The 17,806-nt window shown below is 36.5% G+C and overlaps 1 protein-coding gene across 1 annotated transcript in view; it reads left to right on the top strand.

Moving 5' to 3' along the window:
• Nucleotides 1-2,720: 2,720 nt before the first annotated feature.
• Nucleotides 2,721-17,806, top strand: part of UBQLN1 (ubiquilin 1) — a 29,012-nt gene continuing 13,926 nt past the window's right edge. The window contains exons 1-2 of the mRNA XM_026674828.2: nt 2,721-3,170; nt 12,712-12,863. Coding sequence (XP_026530613.1) covers nt 3,006-3,170; nt 12,712-12,863 — 317 coding nt within the window. The 5' untranslated portion in view covers nt 2,721-3,005. The remainder of the gene's footprint in view (nt 3,171-12,711; nt 12,864-17,806) is intronic.

Here is a 17,806-nt window from a genome sequence, read left to right as displayed (position 1 = left end):
AAATGCTATTTTAGATAACATGCACATTTAACTTTTCTATTTTTTATCTTTAACATGTACTTTATAAACCCATTTGAATATATTGTTTATAGCCACAATAGAAATGCAGCTCTCCTAAAATAAGGAAGCAAGTTTTCATACTACATTTAATATCTATTGCTTGCAATGATATGAGATAATAAAGAGTAAATTTTGCTAAGTAAGCTGTCTGCTCTTTAGGCATAGTTCAGGAAAGAACTAGATAGACAATGATAATTCAGTTTTACCATAGTTCTCATAATCTCATACAAAGCAAAGTGGAATTGTTCTTTTCCTTTAAATGGAGATTCTGTGATCCAGGTCATCATTGTCTAAGTTGTTCTTGGTTTAGAAGCAAAACGCTTTCAAGGCAAAATATCAAGAAAGTCCAGTTGCCTTTTTGAAAAGCACCTTTAGGTTTTCCAGTGAAACATATATTTAGTCTCTACTATCATCCCAGTGCCAAAGAAGCCCTCCACCAAGGAACTGAATGACTTACAGACCAGTTGCTTTAACACCCGTAGTTATGAAAGGCTAGTGCTGTCCCACCTGAATACCATCATGGATCAGCTATTAGACCCCCTGCAATTTGCATAGAGCAAACAGAACAGATGCTGTTAATATATGTATGCTGCACTACATCCTACAACACCTTGAATCTCCAAAGAATACGCAAGGGTCCTCTTTGTAGACTTTAGTTCAGCATTCAATACCATCATTCTTCTAACTAAACTAAACCAGCTAGCAATACCTGAACACACTTGTAAGTGGATCATAAGCTTCCTAACAGACAAAGCAGCAGGTGAAGCTAGGCAGAATCACATCTGACACCTATACAATTAGCACAGCTCCCCGCCCCCCAAGCTATGTGCTTTCTCCACTTCTCCATATATACCAATGACTGCATCTCAAATGATCCATCTGTTAAAATACTGAAGTTTGCAGATAATACAACAGTGATAGGTCTCGGTGATTGAGACAACGATGAATCTGCATACAGATGGGAGGTTGTACAACTTGCCTCATGGTGCGACCAGAACAATCTGAAACTGAACACACTCAAAACTAGAAATGGTAGACTAGGAGAAACCCTCCCATACTACCACCTCTTACAATACTAGACAACACAGCATCAACAGTAGAGACCTTCAAATTTCTAAGTTCTATCATATCTCAAAACCTAAAATGGACACCTAACATCAAAAACGTCATCAAAAAAGCACAACAAAGAATGTTCTTTCTGTGCCAATTCAGAAAGCTCAAACAAAATTTTTATTGACTGTTTCCTTGTATGATTTGATTGCTTATTGTACCCCATGACTATTAAGTATTGTATCTTACTATTCTTGACAAATGTATCTTTTATGTATACTGAGGGCATATGCACCAAGACAAATTCCTTATGTGTCCAATCACACTTGGCCAATAAAAAATTCTATTCTATTGTATTCTACAGACAATGTAAAGGTGATTTTGATCTTGGCTGTGTTATGCTACCTTTAAGACTGATTCTGACATGTATTAAATGTGGACTAGCTAAAATACATGGTTAATAGGTATTTTAATCATGAGTTATTCCGTTGTTTTTTGGGTTCCAAACTGAACAGCATATGCTGGGTTCATACAATAGCTAAACAAAATTCAACTAGATAATCTGTATCATATTGATCTGTCTTAATGTGGTTCTTTGCTTCATAGAGATGCATTCCCAAGTGCCTCTTAGAGTTGAGATGTTCCATCGTGCAATATCGCAATAGGTCTGACCTGTCAGTCAGTTTCAACAGATGTGGTTTTATGTATATCCAGAACCCACTTTGACAAGGGAAATGTCACAACTGCTCTATCAATTAGAAGCAGCTATCACAGCATTTCATAGAAATTTTGATACAAAATTGGCCATCAGTCCAACTTCGTTCAAATAAAGTGCTGCTTTGAAGATTTGCACAACTTATTCAGTATGTGTAATTGTGGTTCTCTACCTTGCTAATAGCTGAGAAATAGGTAGTCCACAAGATTTCTGTGGCTCCAACTTGCCTTTTTAAAATACCCCTCAGTACTTTCAAGTCGAATTGCCAAAATTCAATAGTACTAGATGTTTTCTGCCATTGTGAAATGTAAAGTGCAAGTGAAATGAATCAACACTTCGGGTAGAATAAACATGCCAGTCACCACAAAAATTATTACTATTCATTATTGTGATCTCCCCAGACCCTTCTGCACCCTATTTGATCCTAGCTAGATTTGGCCACCGCACAAGCGGGATCCCTGTATTTGGAGCGTCAATTTCTCTTGTTGGCTTTATAATTCACTGTTACGCCTTCAGACGTCTTCCTGAGCCGATATATATTTAATCAAATAAGTCAAATAAAAGTTTCAAGAGCGCTCTTAAATAATTATGAATAATGATTTTAGAATACAGTTCCTCCCCCAGAACCACTTGGGGAGAGTATTAAAGAAACAGCCCCTTAGCTTTTAAAACCCAAAGCTTTCCACGAAGCAAATACCAGCCAAAAAACTGCGCCACAACCATCCATGAGTCGTCAAAAAATACGTCAGCAAGCGGCGCAAGTACTTCCCGACAACGTCAAAGTAGCTGCTCACCTAACAATGCCAACTTAGGCCTTTCGGTTCAACTGCGTTTGCGCAGTAAAAAAGTAAAGTCCCAAGGCGCATGCGCTCTCACCATCTTGGTCTCATTCTACGCATGCGGGAAGCCCCCTATTAGAATTCTCATGCGCCGGCCAAGTCAGTTCCTCTTTTCTAGTAACTTCCCCGATCCATGACGTCATCAGTAGGCGCCACTATTGAGCCGGGCTGTTTCCGTTGAACTCTCCGAGAGTGGGAGAGCTTTATAGTGGTGGGGTGCGCGCGCGCTCGAGACGGTGAGGAGAGAGGAGAGGGTCGACCTTACCCAGCATTCGCTGCGCGGCTTGGCTAACGAGCACAGGAGGCCGCCCCGCCGTTCGTCCACCCGCCCCGCGCGCGCCATGTCTGAGAGCGGCGAAAACCCTCCTGGGCCCCAGAGCCCCACCGATCCCCCCGTCCCGGCCGCGTCTGCCTCAGCATCTGAGCCGCGGATCATTAAAGTCACCGTGAAAACCCCGAAGGAGAAGGAGGAGTTCGCGGTGCCAGAAACAAGCAGCATCAGGCAGGTGAGGCGGGGAGCCAGAGCTATGCAGGGGGAGGGGCGTGGCCGGTACCACCGCTCGGCGGCGAGGGAACCACCCACCACCCGGCTCTTTACCGGGGGCTCCTAGGCCGTCCAAAGGCCGGGAGAGCGCGCGGCGCTTCTGCACAGTCACTGGCCCAGCTGTTGGCGCGGGCCGGGAGCTGTTGCCTCACCGAAGGCCTGAAAAAGGGATTGGACACGGACTTAGGTTCCAGAGTGGAAGTTGGAGCGTTTTTCTTCCAGGTGGGTTTGCGGAGAGAAGTGTGGCTCAAGCGGGTTTTGTCAGCGTGTCCTGGATACCGGCCCATGAGATGGGGAGGCTGACCGATGTAGTTCCTGGAGGCCGGAGATGGACCTCGGCTTTGTCTAGAAAGGAACACACAAAAAGGGGTGAAATCTGCACTTCTGTGTTGAGCTCAGTCCTCACGGGCTAGCAGGCCTTGGGGGTTTAGCAACGAAACGTATGGAGTCGTTTCAAACACAGGCTGGTTTTCTACTTCACGTTTAGCCCCGTGTCTTCTATTGAAATGGCTGCTGGGTGATGGTTTAGGCCTCTGTGGACATATGAATGGGAGAGTGCTTGTAGCTCTGCCTGCAGCCTTCCCATAGGAAGGAAATGGTGGCCTTTGGGTCTGATTCAGCTCCTATGCTCTACATTGCAATACATTAACAAATAGATGGTTATACAGTCTGTTGGTTTGGAACAGGGGCTTTGTTTCCTTTACATATTTACATGTTGAGGAATTGTAGTAATGGATATGGAGTTTCTTTTGCAGAATGCTTTCTGGAAGTGATGTGTGATATAGAAGTAACTCACAGTGCACTCTGTAGATACAGAGTGATACATGGGGCATTGGATCTGTACTTGTCTTCTTGATGTATGGTCTACCACTTGTATACAAGTAGTCCTTGACTTATAACATTTCATGTAGTGCCTGTGACTAAAAAGTTATGACCATTTTTCACATGACTGTTGCGGCATCCCCATGGTCATGTAATTAAAATTCAGACGCTTGTCAACTGACTCATATTTAGGACGATTGCAGTGTCCCAGGGCCACAAGATTACCTTTTGTATAATCAAAGTCAGCAGGGAGGCCAGATTTACTTAACAACCATGTTATTATCTTAACAACTGCAGTGATTCACTTAACTGTGGCAAGAAATGTAGTAAAATGAGCAAAACTCACTTAACAAATGTCTCACTTGGTTTTATGTCGAGGACTATCTGTATTTCAAAATCTATGTATTGTAGATATGTTTAAGCTTCTATATGTCTGACATTATGCTCTTAAGCATACTATCTGCCAACCTGTTAACTAACTTTATGCTCTGGCCTATAGAGAAAAATAATATATAAGTATATTGGAATTTGAATTAGGCCTCATTTCAATGTTGAGATGGAAACTTATCAGGTAAACATCACTGTAATATAAAGACAAATTTAGAAATTATTGGCAAAATCTAGAATTTCTGTGAACACAAAATTTAACAGGTATTCAACAGAGTAAAAATTTACAAAATAAGGGAAAATTATTGATGCTAAATAAAGTGAATATTCATTATACCAGTAAATTTGGGGTATTTTTTTATTTTACTTTATCACTCTAGTTTTATTATTTTTAGAGATAGACTGGTTAGCATTCTGGTGTCCAATGTTTTGGCTTGCCTGGGCCACATTGAGTGAAGAGAAATTGTCTTGGGACACCTGTAAAATATATAATGTATATAAATCACACAATGTTAAAAGTTACTATCTGGTGCAGCTGCATTATTAGCTGTCCAAGGCTGTGGGCTATGTTTTGGAACTAAAGTTTTGGTTCATATTGCTCTTTGAAAGAGAAGTTAGAGCAGGGATGTCAAACTCATGGCCTCACATGCCGCCGCCATGACAACGTGAGTTTGACATCCTTGAGTTAGAGTTTCACTGTTATTTCAACATTAAACTCTTTATATCAGATACAAAATTGCCTTATGACTTTTAGAGGAAATTTACAAGCTGCTTACAAATATTAGTTTTTAAAAGTATTTTTAATTTGAAAGATTTGGGATGTATGAGTTTGTAAACAACTTATTTAATAAAGTGAAACTAAGTTTAGTCTGACTTTGGCCATAAGCATTACATCCAATGTAATGACCTTTTTGCTATTTTTTTAAATAATAAATTTTACAGATGCTAGACACCATTTTGTATAGTTTATGTTTCTCTGGCATACTGGCATTGAAGTTTCCAATTTCATGATTTATTTAAATGACTTGCTTCATTGTATATGTTTTGTTATATGGCTACAATATACAGTTACTGTCATATCTGGGACAAAAACTCACCTTCAGAATACAGTAAGAAGTTACAGCAAGAAAAGAATCAAATGTGGGATCAGAATGCCTGTGAGAAATCTTTAATAAATTCTCTTGTTAGAAAAGTTTGTCTGCAGAAATGTTTCAAAAGCAGAATTTGTTCTTTTACATTCTTGTATACTTTTAGGTGCCAAGACCTTTTAAATTATAACTTCTCTTTTACCAATAATAAAAAGACAGTAGATTATGGCTCTGAATAATCAAGGACTTTCTGTACTATAGTATCTTACTGCTTGGTTCAGGGAGAAATAAGCTTTTTGATGTAGTCAACCATACCTATTATCAGAATTCTGATTCATGTTTTTTGTACAATGTGCTGGTTCTAGGGAAAGGCTACAGCAAAGATTAAACTTAGTTATTAAACTAAGAAATATGTTTATTGTTTATTGTAAGTTTTCAAACCCAGTTAGGCAAAGTTGTAAAAAAAACAACTAATGTGCCCTCCCACTGAATCATGCCATATTAGCAGAATGTTTGGGTTAAAAACTGACATACTGAGCATCTAAACATTGGATGATAAATTTATCATAAAGTTATAAATTTGATTTAACCTAAAAAAGCAAAAAAAAAAATTCTTTTCTAGTGTCTGAAACTTTTGTGTTAGATTGCATTGAAGATTATGAATAGTCAAACCAAAGTGTTGTAATATTTCAAGGAATTTACATATAAATATTGTTTGTGTAGAGTGTATTTAAAATGTGAATAATAGAAATGGAAATTTGTGCATCTGAATATTGTTGAGTAAATAGTTACTAGATAAAAGAATCAAAATTGTCATAACCCCATAATAATTTGCATTGAAGGATTTCATCTTGTGTTCCCCCAAATAGAGGGAGATACTATCAAAAGGGAAGGTGCTTGCAGCAGGTGGAAGCACATACCTGAACTTTAAGCATGCATAAGTTCATGTTTGTGTGTTCAATAAAGGGACAAGTTAAATCTTTCTACAGTTAATTTCTTCTTGCCCCAATTTTGCCTTGTTTTTTTTTCTTCTCTTCCCATTGTTTTCCCCCTCGTTCTATCTTTCTCTTGTTTTCTTTGTATTCTTTCAATTTCTCTCATTTCTGCTAAAGGGTCTTTATAAAGATATACTTGTGGCTATATATGTATTCAAGAGAATAATGTTTGCTTTACAAAATGAATTTCTTCATTTAGAGTATTAATCAGTTATTAACTAATGAATTTTTTTTTGACCGGGCACTGGTTTTTTTTGCACATGCCCAATATACATATACACACATTACATGGATGTGCTCTTTAGAAGTACATCATTTACTGTGAAGAAAAATTCCAAGATTGATTTCAGCTGGAGTTGCCAATTAGCTGGTGGCAAACAACTTTGTCAATGTCTTAAATATTGATACAAATTTCTGTATTTTGGATTCAGTCTTTGAGCAAGATCTTAAATATTCACTTTTCTATTTTACATTATGTTACTTGAAGCTTCCCTACTTCCAATTTTCTTAGGTCACATGCTGTAGATCATTATTGGAATAAAGATGGGTTGGAGTATCTGCACTTGCTTTGATGGTTTCCACATGGTACAGGATTGGTTTATGTGGTTAAAGCTGAGTCCTGCTATAGTTCTTTGGTACAATATCTATTCATTCACTGTGTGCATGGCATTGATTCCCAGCCATTGTGAGGTATAGGAGTTCACATCCTTTGTCAACTCATCTTTTAGTTTCTTTTCATAGAATAAATTTTGCAATCTTTTTCCTGCTGATTTCCAAGCCAAGCTTGTTTATCAAGCGGCAGCTAAACTCAATTAGCTGCTGTTTGGCCTCTTGGACATCGTGGCTGATCATTACAGAATCGTCAGCTAAAACTGCAGGTAGGTGAGCTTCTTGCTTTTATCTGCCCAGTTGAGCCATCTGAAAATTTCACCGAGAGCCATTCTGAAAAGCTTTAGAGAGATTGTGTAATTTGTTGGATGACTTCATGTAATAGGATGTTGATGGACAGCAAAAGAAACTGGTGTCAGTTGAGCCACCTTCTGTTAACTGGGTGTAGTTCTTATTGATATCTTGATTTCTCAACACATTTCTGATTGCATTCAGTTATATACTGTCAAATGCTTTTTGACAGTCAGCAAATACGAGGTATAGAGACACAGATTTCTCCTGTTCGTTCCATTAACTGGTTAATTGTGTGTGTGGGTCATTGATGGTTGAGTATCCTTTGTGAAAATTGGTTTCCTTTCATAACTAGTTTTTTCATATTTTAACCATTATAACTTGAATGAACAGGAGTTTATGAGAAACTATGCTGGATAATTAGCAAACTTTTGGAGTCCATTTTTAAAATATAAGAACTGTCTTTGAAGATTTCCATTGGTCAAAGATGTCACCTGTGTCTAGGTAGTCATTAAAGAATGTGGTCAGTTGCCTTATTAGCTTTGTAAACTTCAAAGGTGTGGCCCTTGGGTCTTACCTGATTTTGTCTCTTAAATTGTATGAAAAAACTCATCTAGCTTGATTTTTGATACTGTTGAATTTTTAATAAATGTTAGAGTTTGGCTATTTTTGAGGCAAAGATCATAATATGAAAATGCTTGCATTTTTCAAATATTCATTGATCAGTTGTGCTGGTATCATCCTTCTTGAAGGCCCTTCTTTCTGTGACATTTCATTCTGGTATTTTTAAATGCTGCTTCTCACCTCTTCCTTGTTTTCACAAGTTGTAATTCAGTCATTTTCATAGTCTTCTTTTAGCTTCACTTTGCATTTCTGCTTATAGAATTTAATCCTGTCGAGTGTATTTTCTCCTTTGACCTCCTTCCTCTTCTCTAAGAGCTCTCTAGCTCTATTGCTAATGCAAGAGCGTCTTTCAACTATTGTCTGAATTTTTGCTGCCTCTGTACAGTTTTTGAGTTTCCTGATGAGCCATATTGTTGGGATAGCACTTAGGTTATGATTCTCATTTTTTTCAAAATCCTTTAAATACAGTTGTATCTATTGTCATTATACGATCAATATTGAGTCCATGAACTATTTTAACATTTGTGATAATTTCATATGCTTAATAGCAACAGCACTTAGACTTATCGACCACTTCACAGTGCTGTACAGTCATTTCCAAGCAGTTTACAAAGTCCGCATATTGCCCCCAACAATCTGTGTCCTCATTTTACTGACCTCGGAAGGATGGAAGGCTGAGTCAACATTGAGCTGCTCAGAATCGAACTGCTGGCAGCCAGCAGAAGTAGCCTACAGTACTGCATTCTAACCACTGCACCATCATGACTCTTAATATGTAGTAGATCTGATTTATTTTAAAACATAGCCACCTGTCTTTCAGCCAACTCTGGGTGGCTCCCAGCCTTGGTTCCCTTGTAGGAAAATGCCAGGTCCAGCATTTCCTTGCTGATTTTTCAAATTAGGTATTCATCACCTACATTATTTGTAGCTTAGATATGGTTGCTAGTTGTTCACCATTTTCATTTGGTTCACATAAGAATTTGCCTATGAAGCTTTTACTCACTTGGCTTGAGCTTACTCAAGCATTTATATCTCCTATAATTTTCTTTTTATAGAATGGTTGGGTTAACTTATTTAGGGGCTTTGGAGAAGCATTTGGTTTTATCTTTGTCATTGCTATTGTGGGGAGAATGGCATTGACCAATGAATAGTAAGTCTTTTGGGCATTGACCAATGAATAGTAAGTCTTTTGGGCATTTTATCTTTATTTTGAGGGTTGCAAGATATGGGAAATACTGTGATGATTGTTTTGTGTATGTTGGTTGGCAGCAGTGCCTTTAGATCAACCAATATGTTGTGAGCTTGCACCTATGTATGTTTCATTACCAACTTTGTGCTAGTTTTTTGTTTTAATTGATAGCCTTGTTTTGTTCAGGCCAATGATGGGGATGTTGATTTTTGTGAGATCTTATTTGAGATGGTTTTGGTCAGGGATGGCCAGTTGAATCTGTCCTTGTTCTACCTTTCCTCCAAAGACTCAAAGGGCTAATCTGCTTAAAAAGTTTTTGAAATTAGGTTAAGGCTGCAATTTTTCCACTCTTTGGGCCAATTATTATCAGATGAGATTTACCTAGAGTTTGTTGTGTTTGAAGAATTTGGGGGAGGATCTAGTGTAGGCCTGTCAAACTGGTGGCCCATGGACTGGGTGTGTCACACACAGGCCATGCCTACCCCAACTCCGCAAAGACAAAAAATGTGGTATGTCATGATGCATCACGTGATGGTATTGAGTTTGACACCAGTGATCTAGTGATTTTCTTTCTAATAGAAAACTGGACAGATAGTTAAAAAAATGTATGAATATTGCTAGTGACTGCCTTTGTCGATTCCATGTAAGGATGAGAAGATTGTTCACATTTGATGAAGATCATTATGTTTTTTACTTGTCATTTAATGATTTTCAGTTGAAAGTGTGAACAGATTCCATTGAGAAAAATTTACCCTGAGTTAATGAAAATTGAAGAGGTTGTCAATATTCAAGTAATTCTTATTTATAGTCAGTAAGTTGCCAACAAATGCACAAAGCAGGTAAAGGTTTCAAGTCCATGCTCTTTTAATTGAGAACCTCAGACTAAGTTGAAATGTCCATAGGATCAACTTGATTTTAAATAATTGGATATTGCCATTTATTTTTATATGATGTAATAATCTAGTGCTAGACTTTAATGAATAAGATTTAAAAAAAATAAACTATTCAGCAAAGATATAATTGAAGTTTCTTTCAAGTGTGAGATAAAATCAAAAAATAAAATAGAATACAGACAAATCAATTTCTAATGTTATTCTTCCTTTCCCTTGGTTTTCTTCTATGTGTGCATCTCATTCCTGATAAAATGCTATAAGTTATTTCCACTTCTCCGTGGCCTTCTCTCTAACTCCATATAACTTGATTATAGCTTGGCTATATTATTCATTTTTAAACAAGCAAACGTTTTGTTTTTGAGGTTTGAGGCCTGAACTGCTGTTATATATTGCTCACAATAAGGTCGAGACTGTATTCTTTGTGTTAGAAGTAAAAGAAATGCTGTATTAAAAGAAGAATTCTGCATGCTGTATAAACTGTATTATAATAAAAGAATACTGAATCTGGCATTGGAATGTCTGCCTAGGCTTTTTTACTTATCACTTTAGAATATAGGCTGATCGTTTAAAAAAATGAAAGCAAATGAAAGAAAAATTAAATTCTAAATCCAGTAGTAAGTTATTGTCTTAATTGCAAAACTATGGCAGTTTCTATTATAATATTCTGCTTGCCAATAGAGAGTAATATTTCTATAGGGAATATGCATGAGCTCTTGAACATTATAATTACTGCAGTTATTCAAAGCAAATCCTCTCCAATCTTCTGCTTAGTGTGTCAGAGGGCTATATTTTCAGTATTTGACATAGCCGTTTCAATGACCACCAAATATTATCAGAGCACGCGTGTACTTGAAAAACACTTAAGCATGATTGCTGCTGATTATAATCTGTGACTTCACATGCATATTCACATGCAATGGCAAATATCTGAATTTTCAATGGTAATTTTTCTTTTAGATTTTAAATCCTGGTTTTATACTTGTTAAAAATAACACAAGGCAATGAACATACATAATATTCGTTCTTCCTTCTATTTACTCTGTAAGATGAGTCTGGTTGCGACAGAATGACTGGCCCAAAGTCACTCAGCTTGCTTACATGCCTAAGGCAGGACTAGCAGTCACTTTCCTGGTTTCTAGTCTGAGATCTTAACCCATTAGACCAAACTGGCTCTAAACTGCTAACTTTTGAAGCGGACACAGCCTTTCAACATTTTGGTTAGCAAAGAGATAGTGATCCTTAATCATGTTTAAAGCTGAAGAACAATTTGGCGTTTTGAAGGGCTGCTTAAATTGAGACAGTAAGTACATTTACGTGTCATGTTTTCTCATTTAGATTGCCAACTTTCATATTGACAGAACATTTGGCAATTTCTAATTTTTTTGTATCATTGGAAAGACTTTGCAAGATATTGGGAAAGAAGAGATGTTGGGAAAGAAGAGATGTTGGGAAAGAAGAGATGTCCATGCTTTTGTATTCTCGGTTGACTTGATCCTGTGGCTTTCCTTGTATCCTCACTCATTTTCCTAGTAAACTAATGGCTGATAAATTATATGTTAGCTTTCTTTGAATAATAAGGTGAACTATAGTTAAATGTAGGTGAAATTTTAAACCAGTAAATTGTTACATTTAAATTTTTCTGTCTTGATCACAATGTTATCCACAGCTCAATTTGTGTACCACATAAATCAAACCAAATCACATTTCAATATGATATGTAGACTGACTGTATTTAAGTCTGCAGAATGAGGCTCTAAATCATGAGTATCCAACCTTTTGGCTTGCCTACGCCACATTGAATGAAGAAGAATTGTCTTGGGCTGCATATAAAATATAGTTAATGTATTTTTATTTACTTACTTACTTACTTGCTAAATTTATTGGCCACCCATCTTACCATAGGGCAGCTTTGGGCAGCTTAAAATATTAAAATATAAATCTGTATAAAGCCTGTACACAATAAAATTCTATAAAAATACAAATATGTAACCCCAAGTAAAAGATGAAGTAGGATGAGCAGTGGTGGTGGGGGAGATGGGATTTGTTATTAATCTGAAGTTTCCCATTGGAGCCCCAAGCCAACTGGCATAGCCAGGTCTTTAAGCTCTTGTGGAAGGTCAAAAGGGTTGGCAAAATGTTCCAAAGGGCAGGACTAAAGGCAGAGAAGGCTCTTCTCTTAGATCCCTCCAGTCTGAATACCCTGGCCAATGGGTCCTGCAGCATGCCTCCTCTGCTAGCATGGATGGGACCAATTCCATTGAGATAAATAAGATAAATCACATAATGTTAAAAGTTTATGATTTTGTGGTACCATATTACTAGCTGTTCAGGGCCACATATGGGCCATGGGTTGGACATGCCTTCTCTAAGTATTCAGGTGTTCTACCGTATCACCAGTGTACCTTTTCTACAAAGATGATTTATGTGGTTTTCATATGTATTAATTGTAGGTTTGTATAAACACTTTGTCTTAGGCATCGGAATGGGCCAAATTTCTGCAATTGATATAATTGTATGGTATGTTTTACTAAACGTAGGAGCAACTCATAAGTTAATTGAACAAATTAATGCATAATCTAAGCTATATTTCCCCTCTTTTATTTAGTTTAAGGAAGAAATCTCCAAGCGCTTCAAGGCTCACTCTGACCAACTTGTGTTGATATTTGCTGGAAAAATCTTAAAAGATCAAGATACATTGACCCAACATGGAATTCATGATGGACTTACTGTTCACCTTGTCATCAAGACACAAAACAGGTAGGCTGGTTTGTGTAAACTTCTAATTAATAGTTTTATTTCAACTTAACAACTCATATTATTTAAGATGTTTTTTTAAAAATAATTTATAAAAACCAAATAGAAAGAAGTGTGCTCAATTCTGTCTGTTCTGAAGTATATTTGCTTTCTATTATAAGCCCCAGGAGCAAAAATCCTTCTGGAATATGTTTGTGAACAAGCTGAACAATTATAGCAATTTGTTCATTATCTTGCATCATGTTATGGCAGTTCTAGGATTTCATATCCTTTTTCATCAAACAATAGCAACTAATTAGGTTTGTAGCCTTTCTGTTTGATTAGTTGAATAGATATTGTAACAGCATTAATGTTTTAAGTATGAGGGGTCTTTGGTGCCCGCTGAGCTTGGTTGTTTTCTTGCAGATGTTTAATTACCCAAAGTAGGTAACATCATCAGTGCTAGTGATTTAAGTATAGTTTAAGTACGTTACAGATAACTGTAATTAATTTACAGTGAGAAGAGAGAAAAATTAACTAAGAATACTAATATACTGATTTATGATCAGTAATATGTCTGTTGAAAAGTATGCAAACCCATCAAATTGATCTGAATTTCTTATAACAACATAGATGTGATCTATATTTATTTTAAATGTCCTTTAAACAGAAAATAGGTTATAAATCAAATGATGTCATGTCTTTTGTTGTATTTTAATTGATATGCTAAATACCTTGGCAACATAGTAATGAAGGAAGTGAAATTTTCTGTTTATAATTTTGACCAGAACAATTTTTGTTTTGTTTTTTTGTAATTTATGAAATTATTATATATTTCTGATAAATATTGATCATCTTCTCATCAGCTTCTTTAACTTTAATAGCAGTTGACCCAGTCAGTGCTGTTGCTTGCATTTCCGCCCTTTTTTGTCAGTGTATTGCGCTCTAAACACTGCACAACTACAATTCAAAACATTCTCACAATTTGCAGTGCTTTCTAGGAATGTTAAAAAGTGCTGCTCAGCATTATATGGATCATCTTAGGTTGACTGTTCTGCTGTAGGAATACAGTGCATTCAGAAAGTATTCAGACCCCCTTCATTTTTTTAAATAAAAATTTTATTTGGGTTTTCACAAAACATAATACAAGTAGAATTTCTTTTTTTTGAGAATAGCATGGTCCCGGGTTATCACTTCTCTGTACAGACACAAATTCAATTTCATATTCATCTTTATGTTCTATTCCATATCTTATTACTATTTTAACATTTTCTCAATTTTTCCCTTCCCTTAGTTTTCTCAATCTTACTTTTAATTATCTCATTCCTTTCTAAATTCCATTATATATATCTTTTTCTAAGTTTCAATATCTTTGTAGTCATTATATTTATACTTTTGTCTGTCCTGTTTCAATTTCATATTTTCTTTTCTCATTAAACAAAATTTTTCCCTGCAGTTATTAATTGGAGTATGACACCTTTGTATCTTTTAATTTTTATCCATTCAACTCTTACTTAAACTTCAATTTATGTCTTTACAATTATAACATTCAATATAACACATAACTTCCAGTCGAATTCTGCTTGGTACATTCTTAAAATACACACTAAGTTCTTAAAGAGAAAATATATATACAACAATAATAAAATACTTATTGTATTCCAATTCAGCTCTATCATTAATGTTAGTTATAATCTTTGACATCTTTAATATTTCTTTTCAATAGGGTATCATACTTCTAGGAACACTTATAATATTTCCATAATTTTTTCATGTTTCTTTCATATTCCTCTTCACTTAAATTTTTATAACACATTTATAATAATTAAATTGTTCCCCTCCTTTTCTAATTTCATTCTCTCATTCTCTTTATTTCATTTATTTATTAAACATTCCATTACATTACAATGAGTATTTTATCTATCATTTTAATCACATTTGTTTCATATTTTCAAAGATCATTTCTTTTTGTAATATAACAATACTATCTTATGTACCCTTGCAGAATCCCCCTTTCAGTTAAGTTTTCACCCATTATCTCTGTGTCTTCTAAATAGGCTTATATCATTAATCTTTGTACGTTTTCCCTGTTTCTCTATGTCCTGTTTCTGTCCTTTATAATTTCCTTTCCCTCTTCCCCCTCTTCTCCCTTCCCTTTTTGACCCCTTCTTTCTCTCATTCTGATTCTCTCTTCTGTAATCCTCTCTTCTGTTTCTTCCTAATGTTGTAATTACTTTTCAAACTATTCATTTTTTGGGTTGTTTTTTCAGATCTTAAATTTTCCACTCTCTTTCCCCACTTTCCTTTCTTTTCCCCACATAGAAATACTTCATTTTTGTCAATTTTGTTATGCTGCAGCCTGATTCAACAGTTGTTAAAATTCATTTTTTCTCATTAATCTACACAGTGAAAATAGAATTGTAGAAAAGTCTAAATTTATTAAAAAGGAAAAAAAAACCCTGAAATATCACATTGGCATAAGTATTCAGACCCTTCCCTCAGTATTACGTTGAAGCACCTTTGGTAGCAATTACACCTCGAGTCTTATTGGATATGACACGACAAGCTTGGCACACTTGGTTTGGGGGATTTTCTACCATTCTTCCTTGCAAATCCTCTCAAGTTTGCCCAGGTTGGATGGCGACCATTGGTGGACAGCCATTTTCAGGTCCCTCCAGAGATGTTCAATAGGGTTCAAGTCAGGGTTCTGGCTGGGCCACTCTAGGACATTCATAGAGTTGTCCCTAAGCCACTCCTGTGTTGGTTGTGTATTTAGGATCATTGTCATGTTGGAAAGTGAGCCTTCGGCCCAGACTGAAGTCCTGAATGCTGTGGAACAGGTTTTCATTGACGATATCCCTGTACTTTGCTCCATTCAGCTTTCCCTCAAGCCTGTCCAATCTCCCAGTCCTGGCTGCTGAAAAACACCCCCACAGCATGATGTTTTATTTATTTATTTTTGTCAATTGCTTACAAGATAATAGGTATAAGTAAAAACATAGTTATGGATACATATAAGAAAAATAAAAAAAGAAAGAATAGGACAGGGACAGTAGGCACATTGATGTGCTTATGCACGCCTGCTACAGACCTCTTAGGAAAGAGGTGAGGTCAATAGTAGACAGTCTAAGGTTAAAGTTTTTGGGGTTTGGGGAAGAAACCACAGAGTCAGGTAGAGTATTCCAGACATTGACCACTCTGTTGCTGAAGTCGTATTTCCTGCAATCAAGTTTGGTGCGATTAACCTTGAGTTTGTATCTATTGTTTGCTCTTGTGTTGTTATGGTTGAAGCTGAAGTATTCATTGACAGGTAGGACATTGCAATGTATGATTTTATATACTATACTTAGATCGGACCGAAGGCGGCATAGTTCTAGGTTTTCTAGGTCTAGAATTTCGAGTCTGGTGGCATAAGGTATTCTGCAATGAGTAGAGGAGTGGAGAAGTCTTCTTGTGAAATATTTCTGGACTTTCTTAACTGTATTAATATCAGATACGTAATGTGGGTTCCAGACTGATGAGCTGTATTTGAGTATTGGTCTAGCAAATGTTTTGTATGCTCTAGATATTAGTGTAATATTACCAGAGAAAAAGCTACGTAAGATTAGGTTAACAACTCTTAACGCCTTTTTGCCTATGTAGTTACAGTGGACTTTAGGATTTAGGTAATTAGAGATGAGTACTCCAAGATCCTTGACAGAGTTTGGATCATCAAGAAGTCTTGACTATTCAGCCTGTATTTTATTTTCTGATTTATTTATTTTTTTGCCAATATGTAGGACAGAGCATTTATTTGTTGAGATTTGAAGTTGCCATTTGTTTGACTCTTTTGAGTTCATGTTGATGTTGCCACCACCATGCTTCACTGTTGGGATAGTATTGGGTAGGTGATGAGCTGTGCTTGGTTTCCTCCAGACATAACATTTAGAATTGAGACCAAACAGTTCAATCTTGGTTTCATCAGACCAGAGAATCATGTTCCTCACCGTCTGAGAGTTCTTCAGGTGCTTTTATGCAAACTCCCAAGTGGGCTTTCATGTGTTTTACACTGAGGAGAGGCTTCCATCTTGGCACTCTTACCATAAAGCCCAAATTGGTGGAGGGCTGAAGTGATGGTTGTCCTGTTTTTACTCTGTCCCATTTTTACACGGGATCTCTGGAGTTCATTCAGAGTAACCATCAGATTTTTGGTCATTTTTCTTACTAAGGCCTTTCTCCCCCAATTGCTCAGTTAGATTGGGCAACCAGCTCTTGGAAGAGTCTTGGTTGTGCCAAACTTCTTCCATTTGAGAATTATGGAGGCCACTATGCTCTTTGGAACCTGCAGTGAAGCAGAAATTTTATTGTAGCCTTCCCCAGATCTGTACCTTGCAATAATCCTGTCTCCGAGCTCTGTAGGCGGTTCCTTTTGCTCTGCTACAGTATACATTGTCAGCTGTGAGCCCTTCCATAGAGAGATATGTGCCTTTCCATATCATGTCTAGTCAATTTACCACAGGTGGACTCCAAGGTGTAGAAACATATCAGCAATGATCAAGATAAATGGAAGGCACCAGAGCTAAATTTCACGTTGTTGCAAAGGATCTGAAAACGTATGCCAATGTGATATTTCAGTTTTTAAAATAAATTTATAGACATTTCTAAAATTCTTTTTCACTTTGCCATTATGGGGTATTGAGTGTAGATTAAAGAGGAAAAAAGAAAATGAATTTCAACAACTGTAGAATCAGGTTGCATCAAAGCAAAATTGACAAAAAGTGAAAGGGGTCTGAATACTTTCTGAATGCATTGTAATTGTTTCAGATCATAGTTATGGTTATTTGTTCTGCATGCAGAATGGTACTGATCAAATAAGACTAACTTGGTGAATATGTCTTTTATCATTTTTTCGTATGTCTTTGTACAAAATTATCCAATTAAAAACTATAAAAATGTAGTAGTATACCAGTAGTTCTTGATTTATGACC

Source organism: Notechis scutatus, chromosome 2 (assembly GCF_049901735.1).
Source record: "Notechis scutatus isolate UNSWTSFEM ecotype Mainland chromosome 2, rNotScu1.2, whole genome shotgun sequence".
Taxonomy (NCBI): Eukaryota; Metazoa; Chordata; class Lepidosauria; order Squamata; family Elapidae; genus Notechis; species Notechis scutatus.
This window is presented reverse-complemented; position numbering and strand designations above follow the sequence as displayed.